This window comes from Ochotona princeps, chromosome 10, assembly GCF_030435755.1.
Source record: "Ochotona princeps isolate mOchPri1 chromosome 10, mOchPri1.hap1, whole genome shotgun sequence".
Taxonomy (NCBI): Eukaryota; Metazoa; Chordata; class Mammalia; order Lagomorpha; family Ochotonidae; genus Ochotona; species Ochotona princeps.
The window spans coordinates 35,341,578-35,365,318 of record NC_080841.1 but is presented as its reverse complement, the minus strand read 5'-3'; the positions used below and the strand labels follow the sequence as shown (position 1 = coordinate 35,365,318).

The 23,741-nt window shown below is 37.8% G+C and overlaps 1 protein-coding gene across 5 annotated transcripts in view; it reads right to left on the bottom strand.

Moving 5' to 3' along the window:
• Positions 1 to 2,688: 2,688 nt before the first annotated feature.
• Positions 2,689 to 23,741, bottom strand: part of SLC39A12 (solute carrier family 39 member 12) — a 63,058-nt gene continuing 42,005 nt past the window's right edge. For 3 of the 5 annotated variants that reach the window (XM_058669742.1, XM_004578575.3, XM_058669743.1), the window contains 2 exons: positions 23,541 to 23,728; positions 2,689 to 2,894 (listed from right to left, as the gene is read on the bottom strand). In XM_058669742.1, the coding sequence (XP_058525725.1) occupies positions 2,766 to 2,894; positions 23,541 to 23,728 (317 nt within the window). In that variant the 3' untranslated portion in view covers positions 2,689 to 2,765. The remainder of the gene's footprint in view (positions 2,895 to 23,540; positions 23,729 to 23,741) is intronic. The other 2 variants (XM_058669744.1, XM_058669745.1) reach the window with 2 other exon arrangements.

The following is a 23,741-nucleotide window of genomic DNA, read 5'->3' as shown; positions in this document are numbered from 1 at the left end:
TGAGCCAGCTCTGCTCCAGCTTTTAGTTTGTTTTCCCATTGTGACAAGAAATATCTTCCAATTCTGAGATTTTTCTTCTGCTTCCTTCATTCTATTACTGACTTTCCACTGAATTTTTAATTTGCTCTATTGCATCCTTCATTTCCAATAATTCTGTTTGATTTTGTTTCAGTGTTGCTATTTCCTGTGCGACATGTTCCTTATGTTCCTTGAACTCTTGTATGTGCTTCTTACTGTTGATAAGAAGCTTTACAACAAGTCTTGTGAATTCTGTATCCCCTACTTTCTCAATTTATTCCTCAGCTAACTCTGAGGGTGACAGAGTGTTTTCTTCCTTTGCAGAGAAGTCTTCAGTAATATTCATTGTGCCCGTTTCTTCTTTTGCTCTTGGTCTTTATATGAATCTGGTTAGCAGATTCTTTTTCTCAGGGCAGGTCTCTAAACTGAGTTAGATTTAACTTATTGCAGTTGGTGCATGGTTCTTTGCAGTCACATGTGCTATTCCCTCCAGCAAGTTTCAGATCTCGGCTCTTGTGTTAAGACTTTCACCTGTAGCCCCAGTTCCTGGCTTGCCACTCTCCACCCCTGTGATCCTGTGCTGAGGCTGCACCATTGTCTGTGCAGCTCTTCTCCCACTTCCAGTTCAAGCAGTTCACAGGATTAGGGAGACACTAGGTGTCCTAAATAGCTAGGATGTTGGTGATGCTGATCTTGCCAGTACCTGATGGCTGTTAGTTCAGAGGGCAATACAAACCTATTTTTTTAAAGATTCATTTACTTGTTGGAAAGTCAGGTAGATATACAAAGATGAGAGACAGAATGGAAGATATTCTGTTCACCGATTCACTGCCCAGGTGGCTTCAACAGCCAGAGCTGAGCCAATCCGAAGCCAGGAACCAGGTCTCCCACATGGGTGCAGGGTCCCAAGGCTTTGGACCATCCTTGACTGCTTTCTCCAGCCACAAGCAGGGAGCTGGATGGGAAGCAGGGTCGCTGGGATTAGAACCTGTTCCCATAATGGATCCTGGCATTTGCAAGGCGAGAACTTTAGTCATTATGCCACTGTGCTGGGCCCGCACACAGACCTATCTCAAGGTTAAAAAGTTCCAAAGTTAATATTATTTTCAATGTGGGACCAGTGCAATGCCCTGAGCCAGAAAGTTTGCTCCCTGCTCAGCACATGCACAGCTCATCATTTTCCCTACAGCCTCAAAGCCTTTGCAACACTGTGCAAAATGGCACCTGATGTGTTACTCATGGAATTTTGAATCTGCTGGCCATTAGGTCTGGGGGATACCCAGACCTATTTTGGATGGAAGCTGTAGAATGCCAGGTCAGTGCAACGCACTGAGCCAGAAATGGGTTCATTCCAAGCTTAGTGCATGCGCAATCCTGTCTCATAGGCTTTGCTTTCCTATACAAAATGGTGCCTGATTCAGCTGTACTCAGGGTTTGGGCTGTGAAACCCACCCTGATCCCACACTGCCTGTTTGTGAACTGCTGCTTGGTCTCTGCTTCTGGTGAAATCAAACAAACCAGCAGGATGGACAGCTCTTTGTCTGGGTTCACCTCCAGAGTTTCTGGTGAACTCCCCTTCCCACCTGGTTGCTGTGGAGTTCCAGTCACTGTTGGAGTTCAGATCACCACTCACTGAATGCTGGCTGGGTTATCTGGTCACTGTAACACCATACCGATGTCTCCACTTTTTCCCTGTGTATGTCAGTTTCCAGGTGCCCCTTTGCTGTCAGTCTGTCTTCTCCTATTTTCTGGAATGTGCCCTCTCTGCTTCACCCTAACTAATGTTTCTCCATTTATTTAAATGTGTCCTTACCCTTGAATACGTATATGTAATTCTTCAGACTCTTCTAACATTGCTTATGTCAGAGTTGCATAGCCGTGGACAATGCCTGCAGGTGAACCACACTATATTGGTGTTATAAGAGATGAACTGGGGCTCAGCATGATGGCACAATAGCTAAATCCTTACCCTGCAAGTGCCAGGATCCTATATGGGAGCTGATTCATGTCCCAGCTCCTCCACTTCCCATCAAACTCCTTGCTTATGGCCTGGGAAAGCAGTGGAGAATAGCAAAAAGCCTTGGGGCCCTGCACCCTGGATGTTGGGTTCTGGCTCAGATCAGCTCAGCTCTAGCCGTTGCGGCCACTTAGGGAGTGAACCAGCAAATACAGGATCTTTCTCTCTGTCTCTCCTTCTCTTTGTATATCTGACCTACTTTTCCAACAAAATAAATGAATTTTTTTTTTAAAAGAAATGGCTGAAGATCTGACCTTCTGGAACAGAGTGGGAGACAAATCATCACAATAGATGAAACTTTAATGCATTGTTTGTAATTTATTTTGCTTATGGTTTGTAAGCTCACAGAAAAGAAGTATATTATTGACATCACAGTTGCAGCTAATTTAACTGTACAGCATCCATTCATTTCAAATACCATAAACATTCTATGTGAGGAAAAATAATACCATTGATTTCACTAGGATTAATTCAGAATTTACTAATGACTAAAACAAAAGGCATGTGTTTCAGAAAGGTGCTGAAAACATCAAAAAAAACTTTAATTAAGTGCAAAGTCAGGTCAGCCTGACTTTGCTATATTTTCAAAACCCAATTTTCATTATAAATTAATAAGTTAATGAACTCAATGATGCATACTATGCCTCAGATAAAAATACTCCTTTTACAAATCACTGAAATACAACCATTCTATAAAAATTCATGTTTAAAGGATTTTGAGACTCCTAACTTATAGTTTGATATTTTGTTCATATATAGCCAAGAGGAAGAGAGATAGCCAACCTAGGATCAACCCGAAGTTCTGTAGGAGAAACATCATCCAGGGTCGTCGTGTTTGAACATGAGTCATTTCAGGAAGCTAAAAAAAGAATAAAAAACCAGAATAAGAGCCAGATATATTCAACTGCTGGGAAAAGCTTGGTGGGAAAACATGAGAGAGCGTGTTCTTCAGAACTTAATAACCTTTAAAATTCCCCCTAACAGTTACAACATGCTTACTACCTATTTTGCCCACAATTTTGAAATGTAAACTTAGTTAAGCCATTTAAGTGTGGTGAAGAGAATCCTAGCACTGGTGGAAATCTTAACATGACATAGTTATTAAATGAGATCCAATTCTTTTGTTTTTAGAAAAATGTTTCAACACGAGATAAATAATACATGAGAAGTATTTTTGTTCTACTAACTTGAAGGAACCACTAAATGGCTAGTTGTTGCAAGGCATATAAAGGCTCTTCAAAAGGTTCATATAACATATATATTTACAGAAACATAAACATCTTTTTTTCCCCCCCTTTCCACAAACATTTTGAAGTAGCCTCATCTAGGAGTATAAACTTTTCAAAGATAGAACCAAGTTCCTCCTGACCTTTAGGACAGCAAGGACATCATTTCCTAGGGCTCCATTTTATTGTGGGATACATGAGTAGAAACCGCTGTGTATTTTTGGAATGCCTTAAGACCATTTAAGAATCCTCTATCAGAAGTGCTCCACTGTGTTTCTGCCTCACAGGGCTTTAAATTCCCCACCCTGGGAAGGTCAGTGACTGTTTTTAACAACAGATACTTCTAATTCATTTCACATTTGCTTTTCAAGCTAGAAAATTCTTTTTAACAGGTCACCTCCTGTCTAAGCTAGGATGTTCAGGAGTATCTATTGATTCTACTAGATACTAATTGTTATTCTGTCCCTAGCTGTGGCAACCACAAATGTCTTCAGACATTATCAAATGCTCCTTGAAGGGTAAAAATCACCTCCGGTCAAGAACTAAGGGATTATTTCACCTGCCTACCAAAAAATAAAAGTAAGAAAAATATCAAACATGAAACAGTCAAGAGATTTAGATTCAATACAATGAAAACACAAGTGAGCATCTTTTTTAAATGGTTGTAGTAGAACAGCATCCTGAATCTATGTGGGTGTGCTGGGAATAGACATTTTTTCCTCTACATGGGTCATCCTGATGAGATAATCTTGATGGGATTACTGTGACCTGCTGTTCCACATCCAATGGGGAACAGGGAACTAAAGGTGAGGCAGAATCCAGATGGTTGTTACACTTGTTCATGCCATTTGTAAATATACTCTTTTATAGAAACCCTGTATGATTCTTGAATTTAAACTGTAATTTTAAAATAATACTTTGAAGGCATTTACAAAATAAGGACTAACATAACCTGTTATCAAATGTGTAAAGTGAATTGGCAAAAGGAATCTGTATAAATTTTATACATTGTATGTATATATTTCTAGAATATTTTAATCGGATATAGTTACAGCAAGTTGCTCATACAATTGACAATGAGTTTATGATAAACTTTCCTCATTTTTTCTACTTGGTGAATGAACATCTGTCATTCTATTAATAAGACTGTTTTGGTTTGTAATATCTTGATATTAATCCAACATCTACAGTGAACTTGGCAGTGTTCTAGGTTACATTCAAGTTTATCTGTGGGGGGAAGGCAGAGTAGTTGTTCTCAAACACTTTGTGCTTGATGGTAGTTTTGAAGGATTAACAAGATCCATGCATTGGAGTTTCCCAGTATCTTTATCAATAATTTGAAAAACAGTTTTGAATGGCTTACTCAAGTTGAGACAGCACAGGTGATTTCTTTCTGTCTGAATAACTGCATCACAGACATAATCGTAGCATCTGTCACTCGGGAGTTCCGCCTTTGGTTAACTATTTCCGAGTACTGGGATAGGACACTGCATCATTTCCCTTGCCAAACAGGACAGTTATCATTCACAACATGTGCAGGATTGGACAGCATGGCCTATCTCCACAGTCCCTACCTGGCTGTCGTTTGCCTTTGATAAGGGAGTGGCTTCTTTAAAAATAAATAAATAAAAAGTAGCTTCCAGAGACATTTTAATGGCAAAGTATGAAAAATCTACTGAACCATCATGATGGTTTACAGTGAATTGCTACAAAGAAAAACATTTCTAACAGGATAGCTGTATGCTGAAGGTAATGATCCTAGATCAATATATAGAATCTGTGACAAATTTCCAAATCATTAAGGTCCTAATAAACCTAAATTAAAAATGTGTTTATTTGAAGGGAAGAGAAATAGAGGGAAACACACACACACACATGAGAAAGAGGGAAGGTAGGGGTGTGGGGAAGATCTTCCATGTTTTGGTTCATTTCCCCACTGACCACAGCAGCCAGATATGAGACAGGATAGCAGGGCCCAAGGACTATGGACATCTTCCACTAAATTAAAAGCATTGGCTTTTTTCATATTTTTCTTACATCTAACCCCCACTTCTTTATTTCTCACAAACTTGTAGGAGAAATAATATTAACTCTTTTCAGGTCTATCCAACTCACCCACAATTACATACAACAGACTTTCACAAAGTTCATGATAAAATAGATTTAAAAGGTAAGTTTATTTTAATGAAGAATTTTTGAAATTCAAAGTTTTTTCATAATATTCATTTTTCATGAACTTTTTGGAGAATATCATAGAAATGATATCAGAATGAGAACAAGAAACCAGGTCAGCTCGTAGCTATATTGGACTCACACACAGCTACAAAGACCATGTGTCTGAAATTCATTATATTTTAGCCAAGGTCTTTCAGCTGAACCGGAAATATGGCAAACTCTCATGCTAAGAGTGTCTAAATCAGGTGATGAAAATATGACAAAATTCATAAAACAATATATAAATAGCATGCTGTCTTATAAAACATGTAACAATTTTGGTGCTGTGTTTTTTAAGACAAACAATATTTGTTTGGAAAAAAGCTGTGGAAACAAAATTTGTCCATAGATACGTGCAAACAATAAAAATCAATAGTGTATAATGGTAAAGGAGTTGTTAATCAAAGTTTCAATTTTAATTGAGTGACCTATCTCAAAATTCTATGCATACACATAAACTATCTTATTTAACAAAATAAACCAGCTAAATTTGCTTTTAATAGTTGGATCTGTTTAACATGACTATGGCTGAACATGAATTTTAATATGTCTTAATTACAAGGGTACTCCAAAAAGTTCATGGAAATGGACTTAAAAGACAAGCACATTTTGATAGGAAAAAAATATTTGAAATCTATGTAGAAAAAAATATTTCAAATCCAGGTCTATGAAGAATTATCAAAATTTTTGTAGAAATGTATTTGAAGAAAAAACTATGCAGGTAATTTCAAACATTTTTGCACTAAAGTGAACCTTTTACTCTCATTTCCCATGAACATTCTGAAACCCTTGTCTGAACCAAAATATTATAAAGTCCTATCCAAAAGATATTAATACAAAATTTCAAAGCTCAAACCATATATGATTACAGTTTTCACCTCCTCTGAATCTACCAACATATTTCACCATCCGTGCCAATACATTTTTAAGGAAAATAGAGTCCCATATGAAATCATTTTCATGAAAATGTATTTTGTTTTTCCTTCAAAATTCCAGAACAGAGTTTAAATTCCATCATCTTTTCTATCTCTTAGGAGAACTACTCCTCTTTCCCTTAGGCACCTGAATTCTGTTATTAAGCAATTTTTCAGAGCTTGATTTATTCCCCAAGAGTAGAGGAGTTGAAATGATGCATAGAGAACAGAGCATTAACACTGAAGTAAAAGTTAAGAAGAAGAAATTAGCAAAGGAGACTTCCCCAGAGAGCAAGAGACGCTTGTTCTTAGATTTCAGCTAGAAACTTGAAAATCTTGAACTAGGAAAGCAATTTTTTTAAAGTACCATCTATATCATGGGACCCAAACAGATGCCAAGTTGGGAGTAAAGGAATTATCACTTTCTGGAAAACAAAATAAAATTCAGCCCTTTAGTTTGCCATTGTTAAGATTTTTTTTTTTCTTTTATGGGGTCACTGCAATGGCCTAGAGGCAAGAATCTTGCCTTGCATGCACTGGGATCCCTTATGGGCACCAATTCGTATCCCGGCTGCTCTACTTCCCATCCAGCTCCCTGTTTGTGGCCTGGGAAAGCAGTGGCGGATGGCCCAAGGCCTTGAGACCGTGTACTCATGTGGGAGACCGAGAAGAAGCTCCTGGCTTCTGACTTTGGATCAGTTCAGCTCACGCCATTGTGGTCAGTTGGGGAGAGAACCAGTGGATTTAAGACCTTTCTCTCTGTCTCTCCTTCTCTCTGTAAATCTGCCTTTCTGATAAAACAAATAAATCTTAAACTTTTTTAGATTTAAAATCAGGACAAAATAAGGTATCACTTAAAATGCACCAGAGTCTATATATTGCTCATGCTTGACCCCAGATAATAGTGCTACATGTTCTACATCTTATTTAATTCAGATGTAGTCACCATGGCAACTGATAAATTAACTGATAAGTGAGATCTTTGAACATTTCAGAAAGTCATATGAAGTCAATATTTTAAACTTTCATATGAAGTAAATATTTTAAACTTGAATCAGTCCCCTTAACAGTGTTCCCAATTGAGCTGAATCTTTTAGATGAATGCTTATGCAAAATACCAGAAAACATCAGGAAACAAAGTAGACCTATGTCAGCATTCGGTATCATGTGAAGACCACATACTTTGGAAGACATGTCACAAAGATGAATCAACAAGACCTGCTCTGGAACAAATTCTTTATCTCAATTTCTGGCGCATCTGAGCTTCAGACCCTTGTGTTAATCAAAATCTGTCCACTTCCATTTGGAACCTGTAATGGGCTTCTTGTTGATGCTATTAAAGATCAATATTTACCTTCATTCGTGATTCATAAATGTACATTCCAAAAAAACATTAACACCATCGTCTCTAAGGTAAGGAGGTCAAAGGCTTGTTATTATCAAAAAGTTAAAATGTTAGTTTGTGGAAGACACTTGGCAATGTCTCTATAAAGCTAAAATTGTATTTCAAGTATTTGTCTCTCAGGAATGGCATAATTGAGAAATGACTTTTTTTCATTTATAAAGCTCTCTTGGTAACTGATTCATGCTGTCTTCTTTACAAGAGGGGCCCTAAAACCTTTTGTGCATCACGAAGCAAGAAATACGGTGACAAAGAAAACTCAAAAACTTCTTTTGGAGGCTGTTCTAATTAGGCTTAATTTCTTAGTGGCACTTGCAAAGTAAACTCTTGTACCTGTGTCACATTTGCATATGTTTTATTTTTCCCTGCAAAAGGCACAAAAAGGAAGAACATAAGAGAAGCATGCAATTAACCCATTGGTTTGCAAATTTGCAGCTCCCTATTTGCATATGCAAACCAAATACTTAAAAGTTGATTATCAGATTTTAGATTTCATATGCAGATTGCAATTTTCTCATATGTGGAATGACCTGTACTTCTATATTTACAGCAGCACAATCTACCTTAGCAAAGGCATGGAAACAACCCAAGTACCCATCAAAGGAGGAGCGGATAAAGAACCTGTGGAACATCTACTGCACGGAATACTACTCAGCCATTAAAAAAAATGAAATCCTACCAGTAGCAGGAAAATGGTCCCAGCTAAAGACCATTATGCTCAGTGAAATAAGGCAATCTCCAAAAGACAAATATCTTAGGTTCTCTCTGATATAAGGCAAACTTCATGCAAAATACAAGATCAATGGATATATAAGTAAACATACATGCACATCAAGTCATCTAGAGGAACAATATAATAGAGACTATCATATTGATATGTGAAGATACAAACCAGTATGCATCGCTACTTCCAAATCAAAGAGGGACTCCCAATGAAACTGTTAAATAAATCTTGACAATAGGAAACTGGACTCTCTGTCATTGTCCAAATCTACAATGTCAGAATACACTAAATAGCAGAATGATGGATATGACTGTTTTTGAAGGACTACACTACTATAATAAAATAGAGGAAATCAGTGGGAAGAAGGGATTTGGGGAGGGAGGAGGGAAAGTCCCAGAGGCTATGGAATTGCATCATTAGATAGATAGTTAGATAGATAGATTAGAGATTTTTTTTTAAAGCTGGTTATCAGGGACTTTTCATTTCCAATTTGGCAAGTAAGCAGCTTAGGGCTTGCCACTCTGTCTTATTTCTTCTTAGATACATCAAATAAGGTAGAGCACAGAGCATACCACTGCCCCAGAAATTGGAGACAGCAGGCAGATTCAGAAAACTGTCCTACTGCATAAGCCCAATAGTGGAAACCAATGCCAAGGTATGCAAGGCTAATTGCAATAGGCAAACTGACTGCTGGAAGCTCAGGGTGAACAGCTGACAAGAAGTAGAAATTCCAGGGGATTCAACCACAGGGTGCTTCTACTCTTTGATGAACTTAAAGTTCTGGAGCCCCACAGGTCCTCGCCATGAAGATTGGAAAAGAGGTCCCATCACTTGAGGCAGGATGAGGGGAAAACACCCATTACGAAATGTACCAGAGCATTCTGCTCTTTGGAATAATGCCTATCCTCAGGGGAAACTACTGAAGAACCTAACCTGCTGGAGCTTTATCAGAGACTGGTTGACGGAAAGGAACTACTCAACATCATTGCCACCATCCATCTGACCCTTCTTGGGGTATGAGAAGCACTTGGAATGGACTTAGGCTAAGACTATTGCAATAAGGCATAAAATCCTTAATATGTACAAGCCTAGCTACAGAGCACAAAACCGCATAAAGCAAAAACTAGTGAAAACTACCAGGAGAAATTAATTAATCTATTAGAGTCTCTTAAAATCTTTTTTAATTAGAGTGTTTAGTGCCATTCTACTAGAAGAGGACAGATCCAAGGGTCAGAAAATCAATAAACACATAGGTCATGACGGCAATCTGACTGTGACATCTGTCACTCCATTGATTGCCAGTTGAGGCTGGTTAGCTAGTTAGCCGTCCTTACTTCACATGCATCCCTCACAAAACTGCGCACACAATTGAAAAGTATTATCTTCCTGCTAGGTGTGAGCTATTCTTCAGCTAAGCTATGTGAGCAGCTGCACACACCCTGCTAGGACCTCCACAAAACCTCTTATGACAGCTGAATCCAGCAGCACCTGGATGAAATGCATAGATTACTTGATTCAACAAGATAGGTAACAAATTCTTACTAGCTAATGTGAAATATTCAGCCAGACGCCAAGACCAATATTACATACCAGGCCAGAGGACACACTTTAACAAATTTAAAGTGATAAGCCATGCAATGTCTGTTCTTAATCATATGAATAAAACTATCAAGCAATAAGAAAAATAAGCTACAAAATTCCTGAATGCTTTCAGTCCTTAAATGGGTACATGGGAAGAGATTGAATATGGTTCATAAGGACAGCCAAAATCTATTCAATTTTTGCAAAATCTAACATTAAATCAATGCAATTCTTTACATGTGTACCATCTTGAAGAAAAGTCACTGAGGAAATCACCTATTAGAACACAAATTGCTGAAAAACGTGAAATTATGAAGATTGTTTAGTCTTTATAAATTCCAAAAGAATGGACTGACTTCCCTAATGTACTGATTACCCTATTTACTGGTTGCTTTGGTGCTCCAACATGAAGCCAACCGTTCGATCATTTTGCTTTTTTTCCAGATAACCGAAAAGGTGGAGTCATACATAGATTGTTTATACATGACAATAGTCTTACATACTTCTCAGACCTTAGACAAAGCCTGTAAACAACTTATGTTAGTCTTAATAAGGCAAGATTTTATCTGCCATTCACTATCAAAATCTTTAAGAAAATATTAAGGGAGATGATCTAGCAAATGAAAAATCACGCACGGATCAATTTTTTCGTAGAGCATAAGAACATCAAAAAATTCATACACGTTGTATTCATGTGCTGAATGATCACTCTTCTCCATAAATTTGTGGAGTTATTAGATAATTAGAACTAGAGAATCTTAGAGGACCTCATTCCTTTTGACAGTACAGCTTTATTTTACTAATTTTTCTCATCAATCCATGTTTCTCTGATCACAAATTTAAACAACAGAAAAAACACAAAGACTGGAAGAATTAAATTCTCATTTCTGTACCTAGTGAATTTGAAAAGACAAAAAGGTTTTTGTGATTAATGCGGAACCCTTTGACTTGAAAATGCATCTTTAATTTTCTTATGTAAGCATTTTTGAGAACCTTGCATAATATTGCAAGAAAAAATTGAGGGCATTATTTTCTGCCCATTGATAAACTTCTTCACACATTTTTCAAGGAGAAAATCCACAGCCAAAGTCCACATTATGTCGGCTTTCTCAGAACTCTGCCAAACATCAGAGATTTTTTTATTATTTCTCATTTTCCCTTTTGGTATATTCAATCCTTTTTCTTAGGAAGATGATTCCGAGTGTGAATGCTTGTGTGTATATGTGTGTGTGTGCGCAAGTGCACATGCTGAAAAGACAATGGCCATGTTAATAAGTTATTAAGTTTGAAAAAATATGATACTATATTTATAAAAATATTGCTTCTGGTATATTCTTCCATGAAATAATAATTTGTTAGGTACTATCTACACCTTGTTTTCATTCCCAAGATATTAAAATAAAATCTAAACAACTCATCAAAGTTTGAAAACACAAAGTGAGCACAAAAAAATCAGATGCATTTCTATGACAAAATAATGAAAAGCAAAAACCCTTCTATTTATAAAATCATTAAAAATAATAACATGTTTAATTTAAGACCACTAACCAAGAAGGTAAAAGCGTTTATACTTAAAAAGACACTGTTCAAAGAAATGAAAGACACACATAAATGGCAAGGCTCCCTAGTTCACAGATCAGAAAACAGTGTTGTTAGGATATCAACACTACAGAAAGTAATCTAGGGACTAAATACAATGTCTATCAAAAGTTCTACTTGGAAATAAATAACTACAACTTAATAGTCATACAAAATATCAAGGAACCCTGAATAGCCACAACAATCTTTTAAAAGAATAGGAGATCTCAGACTTCCTGATTTCAAATTGACTACAAAGTTACAATAATCAAGTAAGTGTGAGACTGGCCTAAAGGCAGAGAAACAGACCAGGAGAGTGGAACAGAGAACCCCAAAACAAGATCTTGTACCTGCTTTTGGTCGATTTTTGACATGGTCCCCCAAGGAAACCATCAATAAGGGAATATAGTCCTTTCAGTGATCTGTGTTGGGGAAATGATAAAACCACAGATGATAGAACAATATTGGATCCTTATCTGATACCACATATGAAAATTAAATTTAAAAGGGTGGAAACATTCATCATAGGCTGAACAGATGACATGATTCTTGAGAACATTATGCCAAAGGAAATAACCAAACATAAAATGACGTTTTTATAATTCCACTTATATGCAGTAACGACAGTAGCTAAATTTACAGAGAGACAGGAAATCAACTCTTGGCTTCTAGAGGCTGTAGGGGAGTGATTGGGAGTTAGTGTGGAATGGGCACAGAGTTGGAGTTTGGGAAGATGCAAAGGTTCTGGGAATGGAGAGTGGTGATGGTCGCACAACAGAGTGAATGTCAATGAAATATGCACTTGAAAATGTATAGAAGGATAAATTATGTCATGCTATCACAACAAATACCCACATACTCCAAGATTTTAAACACAGTCCTTTGATTAACTGTTCAACATTGGAGCTGAGTGTAACATAACAAGCACTATTTAGAGGATGTCACTTGCCGCATGTTATGGATTCATTGCCATTACTCTCCACTAAAAAACATGAAGTTCTAGGTTATGTTAGGATTGCTATGTCCCAGAGCAAAAACTCAGCTCTCAGACTAAATTAATAACCATAAAATAACCCACTTCAGAAGAGTTAGAAATAATTTTTAAGAATAAACTACATTGTTTTTTATTTTGAATTTCTTTGGCCTATGTGTTATAAGCAAGGTGGAGGGAAATTTACTCTCCTTTTTAGGGGACCGAACTGCTCTGACAAGACCTGATTGGAAAAGGTTGCCTATCCAGAGATTAGGTTTTATAGCCACATGATCTCATGGGGGCTTGAAGGAGTTCTCCTCCAATAAATTTGAGAACAAAAATTTGAAGTGTTTGCTTCAACATACTATATTAATTCTTCGTTTTAACAACTTTCAAGAGTTTGTCAATAAAGGCTTGTGCATACCCTGTTCTTAATTTAAATTTTTTACTTTTATGAAATTGGTTTTTGTTCTTTAAAAAAAAATACAAGGATTTATTTATTTAAGAGGCAGAGTTATAGGCGAGATGTAGGGGGAGGGAGAAAGAGAGATCTTCCATCCATTGAACTACTTCCCAAATCGCTGCAACTAGAGCTGTACCAAACAGAAGCTAGGAGCTTCATCCAGGTGTGCCACACAGGTGTTGGGCCCAGGCATTTGCATCATCTTCTGCTGTCTTTGCAAGACCTGTTGCAGGGAGCTAGATGCAAAGTGGAACATCTGGGACAATACCCAATGCCAAGGTCATGGCTTAACAGCAGTGCCACGTTGACCTGAAATTCATTATCCTGTTTGTCTCTTTGACATTAATGAAAATGGAGGTGTTAGAGTATGTTGAATTTTAGAATCATATTTAATTAGTAGGATCCTGAACATGGATTGTTGTGCTGACTCAGCGATATCGAGAAATTAGGCAATTTGCTCTCATTATCACTGGTATCATTTTGGATTTAGTTCTTTTTGTATTAGTAGCTCTGTTCAATAAAACACATCAGTGTTAATCTTCCTTAACAAATAGGAAAGCCAGGGGGAAAAAATTTAGTATTTGTGGTATGGTCAAACTAAAGGTTTCTCTCAAGATTGTTTTTCCAACTTTAATGGGCCAATAAACTTCACAAAGGTCTCTTTGCAAGAAAATTCAGACAGTAGTGGAGAAAAAAATTCACCTTTTGAAAACTGTGTTACAAGACATCAGTCACATCATTGTCACATATGATTAGCAGAGACAAAATGCTATCTCCACTTAACTTGGGCTTAACAAGTCACTTCCCTGGCTTTGTTGTGGAAGAGGGATTTGGTTAGAAAAATTATTTTGTTAAGATTTATTTATTTTCTTTGAAAGGCTGATTTACAGAGAAGGAGAGATAGAAAGATCGTCCATCTACTAGTTACTCTCCAAGTGGCCACAACGGCCTGAGCTGAGCTGATCCTGAGTGAGGAGCTTCTTCCTAGTCTCCCACGCAGGTGCAGAAACCCAAGGCTTTGGGATATCCTCTACCACTTCCCAGTCCACAAGCAGGGAGGTGCTTGGGAAGTGAATCAGCCAGGACATGAATTGATGCCCATATGGGATCCTGGCTCATATAAGGCAAGACTTTAGCCACTGGGATATCACGCTGGGCCCCTAGACAAATTCTTAACTGTACAGCTCAGTAGAAATGCCCTCAGACAACTTTAGCATTTTCCTTAGCAATAGTTACTTTGGAAGAAGTATATTGTACATAGCTTGAGACAGGAGCTACAAGAAAAGAGACACATGATGCTGAAAAATGCAAACATTTCTAGTGATCATTTTTTTAATGAGAGAGAGTTCAAATTCGGAGGTGGTCTACTCATCATTTTCTCACTAGAAATTGTCTAATCGTAGGCTTTGCTTTTGCAGAGAGAGAATGTAAATCTTTCAAAGTTGGTGATAAGAGCGATTCATGTTTCTTTTGTGAAAAAATAATTGTCGATGTTAAATTACACTAATTTTGCTGCCTGAGTGGATTTTTAAATGCTAATCATTTCTTCCTCCATATTTAAAATGCCAATTGTACTTAGAGTTACGATACAGCAAGTATTACAAAATAATTTTTGAAAACAAAGATGTATTTGAAACTTCTTTTGTATGTTTTTTTTTCAAACAAAATATCCCTTGCCTATGGAAGAATAATGCTTAAAGGGATCACATCTAGATATTGACCTGTGAAGAAAGGTTGGCTTACTAATTACTTGGTAAATCCAAAAACTGCTAAGTTATTTACCAAACTTACTAAGACCCAACTTGGTGATTGTAGATTATTGACTAAGTTACACTGGACTTCTCTGGAGTTCTCTAAGACTCCATTGAATTTATGAAGTTGAAAGATAAGAAAGAATGATGCAGAGGGGGGAAGAAAATTATTGACCTAAACAGTGCAGGATTCTGATTTAGTTTTATTTTATAGTCATGAAATTGCACAGGAGAAACTTGACTGACAAGGTGGCTGTTCTTTGGGTCAATTCACGCTATTTTCACCTAATGTACTGCCTTGAAGCTGTTCTAAATGTCGAACTCTAACAGCTGTAAAGAAGCCTAGAAACACTTCCTCTGACAAAGACAATGCTAGTTATTGACTAGGTTTAACACAGGGATTCTATTTTTTGCATCTTTGGTTTAAAAGGCTCATAAGTCCAAATTCAAAATATAATTTATTCTATCCTTCATACAGGCAGGACATATTTGAGAATTACCTGGAAAATGGAACCTGCTTGAAGCAAAAATCTGGCTGTGATTTGTTCTTTAGGAGACCCTTACCAGGAGAATGGAGATCACTATTACGCTCTAAGTGATTGCTCTTTATTCCCGTTGGTTCCTGACTCAGTATCATGTAAGTGACATAAGGTGGGAGTAGCATGTACAAGGGTTATGAAAAGGAATAGATCCTATTGTGCAATGTCCCCAAAAAAAGTTCAAAGAAAAAGCTGAGAGATCCAGAAAATCCTGTAGTAACGAGGTGGCTGGTAGGGAAAGATGGTCAGAAATCTCCCCAACCACCTTGCGTTCAGAACACATGGAAGGGCCAATTGAGTTTGGCTTCGTTTTATTTTGATGTGTTCGTAGTCTTTACTTTGCCTTCCATACAAGGATACATGTATAGTATATATAGTTATCAATCTATTAATTACAAGGATTGCACATTGTATCAGACACTTTTCCCATAAGAACCCACTTGAAATGCTCTATCTATACTCTACCAGTCACTTAAAAAAAGACAATTGAAACAGTAAATGATGGAAAATACAGTCTGTGTAAACAAAAACAAGGAATGAGATGATCTAAAAAAAAAACCCAATATTAAAAGGAAATGAGATATGACCATATTAATCTCAGTTAGACTTCAAGACCAGCAGTTCAAACAAAGGTTTTAGCAAGATGATACGACCACCATGCTGACAGCTGAATGCCTGTGTTTACACACAGCACCATGTTGCACCTCCAATTCCCAGTATGAAGATATTTGAAAATTGGATCATTGGGAAGGTTTTGGGCTATGAGAGTGGGGTTCTCATGGTGGGACTAGTGTCTTTATGAAAAGAGCTGCAAGAGCTCTCCCTTCCTCCCTGTTGTTATCTTGCCATCATCATCCTGGGCAGACATAATTTTAAAAACTGTCTACAAATCAAGAAGAAAGCCCTCGCCAGGAACAACAGCAGCTAGAACTTTGATCTCCGAGTTCCCCATCTCCTGACAATAAAGAAGCTTTTGTTGTTCTAGCTACTTTGCTATATGGTAGTTTTATTAGTATTAGCCCAAACTCTGATTTACATGCATCAAGTAGAAGCTTTAATGATGTGAAGCCAAATGGACATAACTAAGACATAGACAAAAATCCCCAGTCTATGTTGATGTTTTTAAAAATCAAACAGAACAGTAAATCAGAATAGAATTCAAAAATATGATCCACAGTATTAACCAGCCTGCTGAAAAGGACATCCTCAGAATCCCATAACCAACCTCTTATACTTTTCAACTACACATGAAAATATTACCAAGACAGACTACATATTTTTTAAATACTGGGTGTTCAAATAAATCCCAAAGAGTTTAAAATGATTAAAATAAAATAGATGGTCAATGAAAAAATCAAATTAAAATATCAAATATTTAAATGTTCCAAGTACTGATTAGATGACACACTGTTATATAACCCAAATGTCAAAAACAAAATAATTACATGAGAATGTAATGGTATTTTTAAATGATGAGAATTAAAGCATCAACATATTAAAATACATGGGAGTCTGCTAATACTACATTTCCAGGGAGATTTACAGGTCAAAGTGCAAATATTAGAGAAATTTAAATTCAGAAAAAGCAGACATTGGGTCTAGAATTTAGGACAACTATATACCCTATCAAAGTCCCAAGGTTTGATATCTGGCTCTGACTCCCGACTCCAGTTCCTTCCTACTGGGAAACAGGGACAACAGTCCCAATAACTGAGTTCCTGCTACTCACATGAGACATGTGGCTTGAATCTGGTACTCCAGCATCAGCCCCAGTCCAGCCCTGGCTGTTGAGCATTCAGGGAGTACAACAGCAGGTAAAAGCATGTGCACACACTCTCTCTCTACACTTCAAATCTTACACACATACCGTTATACCTCAAAAAGCAAGAACAGAAAATCAGATGTAAAGTGGAAAAAAATAGATATTATAGCAGAATAAATAAACAAATCATAAAACATTGACAAATAACTATTGCTTGTTTTTTTCAGTTGTGGAACTTTTATTTCCTGTTCTTTTAAATTTAAGTACTATCTGATTACAGATCCTGTTCTTAGGGAAAATGCATCAGGAAATGAAATGACTTTTCCAGTGAACCTGAAGCTACAGCTGCTACCTGGTCATGTGTGGCTCCTTATGACAGTAGATCAACTTACAGCAACAAAAATGTTACCATACTGGCAGTAATCATTGCTATAGATTAGCATGAGCACTTAGGATTGCTGCTGCACCATGGGGCAAGAAGAAACACATGTAAATATTGGGGTATTACTTGTAGCATCTCTTGGTGCTTTGATATGTGAGAACAATGGTGAACGGGCAAATAGAGGAAATGTAGCTGCCTTGAGAAAAAGCCACTAAACTTCTCAGTGATGATCTGTTTTGCCCTGCAAGGCAAAGAAACATGGTCAGCCAAAGTGTTCCTCGAGGTGAGAAGGATCAAGACTGGATGGGGCTGGCACCACGGTTCAGCAGGCTAAACCTCTGGCTCAGATGACATCACCCCATGTGGGTGCTGGATCGAGTCTTGGATGTTCCAATTCTAATTCAGCTCCCTGCTAATGTACCTGGGAAAATTATGGAGGATGGCCCAAATGTCTGGCCTCCTCAACCTGGTAGGAGACCCAGAAGAAGGTCCAGGCTCCTGCCTCAGACTGACTCAATCTCAGTCATTGTGGTCATTTGGGGGAGTGAACCAGTTGATAGAATCTACTTCTCTCCTCCTAATTCTGTCTTTCAAATAAAAATAAATAAATAAAGTTTTTCTTTTTAAAGTGTGTGGGGGGGCAGTAAGTCAGTACTATAGGCTAAGTGGGTTCCTGTGGCACCAGCATTCCACATAAGCTCCAATTCACATGCTAGCTGTTCTACCTCTGATCCAGTTTCCTGTTTCATGGCATTGGAAAGCAGTGGAGGACAGTTTAAATTTTTGGGCCCGTGCACTCATGTGGGAGACCAGAAAGAAGCTCTTGGTTTTAGATTGGCCCAGCTCCTGCAACTATGGCCATTTGGGGAGTGAACCAGAAGATGGAGAACCTTATTCTCTGTTTTCCTTCTCTCTGTATCTGTGCCTTTCAAATAAACAATTTTTTAAATAAAAATATATGTAACGGTTGGGTGCCAGAGGTCAGAAATGAGAACTTTCCAATAATGGCATCAATATCAGCAGGGTTTGGTGCTTGCTTTACTATTGTGTATTAAGTTTTTTATAGAGTTTTAGAAGTCTACCACCATTAAAGGAGCTTTGAAATAGGCAAAGTTTAAAAGGAACTGAGGACACAATTTACAATAGCAAAGACATGGAAACAATCCAGATATGCGTCCAAGGAAGTGTTTCTTTAACTGTGGTACATCTACTCCATGGAATATTATTCAGCTATTAAGAAGAATGAAATTACGCCATTTACAACCAGGTGGTCCCAACTAGAGACCATTATGCTCAGTGAAAAGAATCAATCACAAAAGAGCAAATACCATATGTTCTTATATAAGGAAACCAACATGGAAAGTATAACTTCAATAATCCAATCCATACTGTTTTTTGTTTGTTTGCTTGATCTTGGGGCAGTATCCCATGTGTTTTGATGTTTCTTATTTCAGTTTTGCTTATTCCAAATACTTCCTTTTCTCTTGTCGAATTCATCACTACTGACTCATGGGTTACAAGGTGGCATCATTTTTCCCAAGAGACCTTTGTGTTTCCTTTTTGTCACTCATGTGTTGGTTACTCAGTGGCGCATTTTTTTTCATGGTGCTGTAATTTGTTGTTGATGATGTTGTTGTCATGGCTGTTGTTCTAACTCATACCAGTTGTTGACCTTGTTTCATGGCTTCTAAATTATGGAAATGTACAGTGATGGAGTACTATGGTCTACCAGATATGGAGGAATAATGCAACATGCATCCCTGCTTCCAGATGAAAGATGAACTCCCAATGAAACTGTTACACATGTGTAGACTATGGGATGCTGGACTGTCCGACATTGTCTGTAGCAAATATGTCAAGGTACACTTAAATAAGAGACTAATAGAATTATGATTCATCATGAAGGGCTACACTATCGTAGCAAAATGCAGAAAATCTGTTGGGTGGTGAGAGTTTGGGGGGAATCCCAGTCTATATGAAATGGTACCACATAATTCAAAATTCACAATAAAAAATATATTTTTAAAAAAAGGAGCTGAGGGCAGGGGCCTATCCGAGTGGTGAAAATTGTCTCTGTTATGGTCTCTCAGACCCATCTTTCACCCTAGGCCTTGCTGCAGAGACCTGTCCCAAGAACGTATTGATTACTTTTGCAAAGAGCCCTGCTTCAGGCCAATGCTAACCTCATGTTTTGTCGTGCCCTGGGATTTTCTGACAGGATGCTGTGGGAATGCCCTTCTCATGCATGAGTTTCCTGAGTTGGGGATAATGTGTACAGGGATGGTTTTAAATGATGCAGATTGGAGCCCAGGGATAAAATCTGTTTTATTCCCCACATAAACAATTTAGGATCATACTGCCTAAGCCTCCTCAAATGGCACGTGGGAGCAAGCCCCACAGTGTTGATGAACTTCACACAAGTGAGTTGTCATATTCACTTTGCTTCATTCTCTGTCTCACTCTGCCTGTCCTCAACATCATTTCCCCCTGGATCACCTCTCAAATGAACAGCTTCCACCCTTGTTTTTGACTTTGCCTCTGTCTTGGGGGAACCCAGTCTAAGACACCGATATTTACAAAAGAATTAATTTCCTCTGGCCACCAGAACTGCACTCATTCTTAACTTCCCTTAGAAACTGTCCAATACTTCTGGGAGTCTGTGTGCTTGGCATAAGGCAATCCTGCTTTGGAAAATTAAGGCTGGCAGGTTGCCCTGTGTAATACTTTCTTCTTTCTTGACCCATTGCTAAGGGTCTCATTGCTGGCCCTAATTCTTCTCCTCTTACAAACTTGAAAAAAAATGTGCCCAACTTAGACAAACTCACAAAGCCAACATCTAGCTCATCACTTCACATTAATCCTACTCAGAATGCCCCTGGTAAATCCGCAGTAAAGAGCCAGTATATGAACACATGCTGCTTTTCCCTCTAGTTGTGGTCAGTTGCTTTCTTTGCTGTTCCAGAGTCACACAAACTTATTTTTTTCTTTTTAAACGATGGACTATTTTCTTTGGCACAGTCCCAGAGTCCAGCAAGAGTTAAACTTGCTGCTATGTGAAAGAGCTGTTTTGTTTAGAAGTTATTTAGAAGGCCGTGAGAGCAGGAGACCTGGATCTGAGGAAGTAGCCCCAGGAAACCATTTTTTTCGTCCCTGTCTTTTTGCCAGGATAATTGGTTTTCCTAGGCCAACAGCAATTCACAAGAAAATCAAAAACCTCACAGAATACCAGCCACATCGTTTTCTTATGAGCAACTGCTTACTCTCTCTTTTTTTTTTTTTTTTAGATTTTACTTTTATTTTTATTACAAAGTCAGATATACCGAGAGGAGGAGAGACAGAGAGGAAGTGGAGCTGCTGGGACCAGAACCAGCGGCCACATGGGATCAAGGCGAGGACCTTAGCCACTAGGCCACGCCGCCAAGCCTGCTTACTCTTTCTTAACAAGAAGAGAAGCAGAAACATTGAGTGGGAAATGGCATGGTTAGTGTAAGGTTCTCCATGACAAATGCTGTTTGATATCTTCTGTCCCAGAATTGATCTTGGAAGGCAATCTAACAATGGAAAAGTATTGATGATACCCAGGTATATGTATTATGCTTGAAGAGAGATGTAGTCTATCTTAAAAACAGAATAAACCTCAAAAAGAATACAACAACCAACTCACCAAGAGAGAAGAATTGAAAGAGGAAAGTTAAGAGCCACAAGGCTCTAAAATAAATTTTGAGGAATGACCCGTCAGCATTTTAAACAGAGAGAAAATCTGAAATGCTGGGGGACAGTGTGGTCAGGAAGTCAGAAAGGGTAGATACTCAGGGGTTCCAAAACGTGTTGGAAAGATCTCAGGACTCTGTAACATTGAGGTGGAAGATGAGGCTCAGATGAGAGGGCAACATTTGCTCCATGTTTAGCTTTGTTATTGAGCTTCAGAAATTGCCTGAGTATCACATGTAACATGTCAGAACATTTTAAAACAAAGAAGTGTATGCAGTGTGAATCTCATCCATTTGAGTCCCCCAAGACTGAAGAAAAACAAACTCAGAAGCACACAGGCAAGGTTAGCACATGGTAGTGCTGGCTGTGAGAGTCTCGTTCTACACCTGCTTCAGAAGTGCACTGCTAGGCTGGCTGTAGCAGCACAAGTGCCTGCCTGGCCTACTTTTCCCCTTTGCACACTCCACTCACTTCCAAACATGAGCTGGATTCAGCCCCATTGCTGGTTAATCCCAGGGACCTGCTCGATATACTGTCTTCCAGACTGTTTATTTTACTTTCTCTTCTCGAGGGTAGAGGTAATAATATAATTTATTTCTATTCATATTTCTCTTTTAGTCTTAAGTATTTCATTTGATAATTTATTTCTATTCCCTTTATTTCCCTCCATGAGAAGGGATAATCATGGCTTTTACCTTGAGACATTTAACTTGTCAACAAACTCAAAGGAGGATGACCTTAAAACAAAGACTGTTTTTTTTTTCTTGCGGAGATGAGAATTAACAATGCATAAAATGTGAAATTTCCCAGGTTAAATTCCTTTATAAGATTACAGAGAATGAAAGGTGACAACTGAACTAACTTCAGTGTCAGCAAGGGCCTCCTTTGGCACTTAAAGATGAAATGAGGAAGAACTTTTCAAAAGAACAAATGCAATTGCATATTGATATGAAAAAATAAAAGCTCAGGATTCCTAGTTGTTAGGGAAATACAAATAAATGTAGTTACATTGAAGTTCTACTTAACTCCAGTGAGAATGGCCTACATAGAGAAATCTGCTAACACCTGCTGGTGTGGATGCAGAGGAAAAGGTGCCCTGCTCCACTGTTTCCATCAATAGTGTAGGTAGTTAGTGCAGCCACTATGGAAGACAGTATGGAAGGTTTTCAGTCAACTATAGGTTGATGTACCATATGACTCAGTTATCCCACTCCCTCAATGAAATCTGAATATGAGAAAGCAATGTGTAATCCCATATATTTATAGCCACACAATCCACAATAGCAAAGACATGGAAACAACCCAGATGAATATCAAAGAGGAATAGATAAAGCAACTGTGGTACCTCTACTCTATGGAATACTACACAGTCATTAAAAAGAATGAAATCCTATCATTTGCAACAAAATGGTCCCAACTGGATACCATTATTCTCAGTGAAATAAGCCAGTTCCAAAAGGACAAACGCATGTGTTCCCCCAATATACAGAGACCTTCATGCAAGACACAAAACAAATAGATACATAGATGAACATGTATATACATATATTCTCACAGATGAACTGTATATGGAGATTATAATATTGGAAAGTGAAGATACATTTGCATCTTCACTCCTAAATAAAAAGAGGATTCCCGATGAAACTGTTAAATATACCTTGACAATATAATGCTAGATTCTCTACCTTTGTCTATACCTACAATGCCATGACATACTTAAATAGCAGAATGTTAAACTTGTAACTGTTACTAAAGAACTACCCTACTGTAATAATATGGAGGAAAATTGTGGGAGTGGAGTATAGGGAGGGAGAGAGGAGGAATCCCTATTCTTACAAAACTATATTATGAAAGATAATAATAGCAATAAAAAAGAAGGTAAAAAAAGAAATACTTCTTAAAATAGTATTGGTTAGTCAAGTCAATTCAATCACAAATTCAGTGAAACTGTGTCTCAATGTTTAAATGAAACAACTAGTTGTTCAAAACTGTTTCTCAGCTAGAGGTGCAGGCAAACGGGCAGAGTTGGAACAGAATGAGCTGATGTCCACTGTAAAAAATTAAAAAGGTTTCCTTTTTTTTGACTGAAATTCACTTAAGAATCTGCATCTTTTTCATCTCATTATATTCTTTCTGTCACAATTTACTTCCTTGAAAATTTTCTCCATCATTTTTATTTTTACCTATACTCTTTCTTCTCCATGTTCATTCTTCCATTTCATTGCCTTTCCTCTGTTTTACATTTAGGGTTTTTAGAGAAATAATATAGAAACACCACAGCTTACCATTTCCACCAAGGATAAATACAAGAACATCCCAGCGGTCACCGTCAAGATCCAGTCCTGAACGCATGGGTCAGCGGACACCGAGAGGCTGATGTAGAGTCCTAGGAAGGCAGTCAGGGCACTGACAAAATTCATCAGCATGGCAGTCTTCACAGAAAGGCCAGAACTTAAGAGCACTGCAAAGTCTCCTGAAGTTCAAAT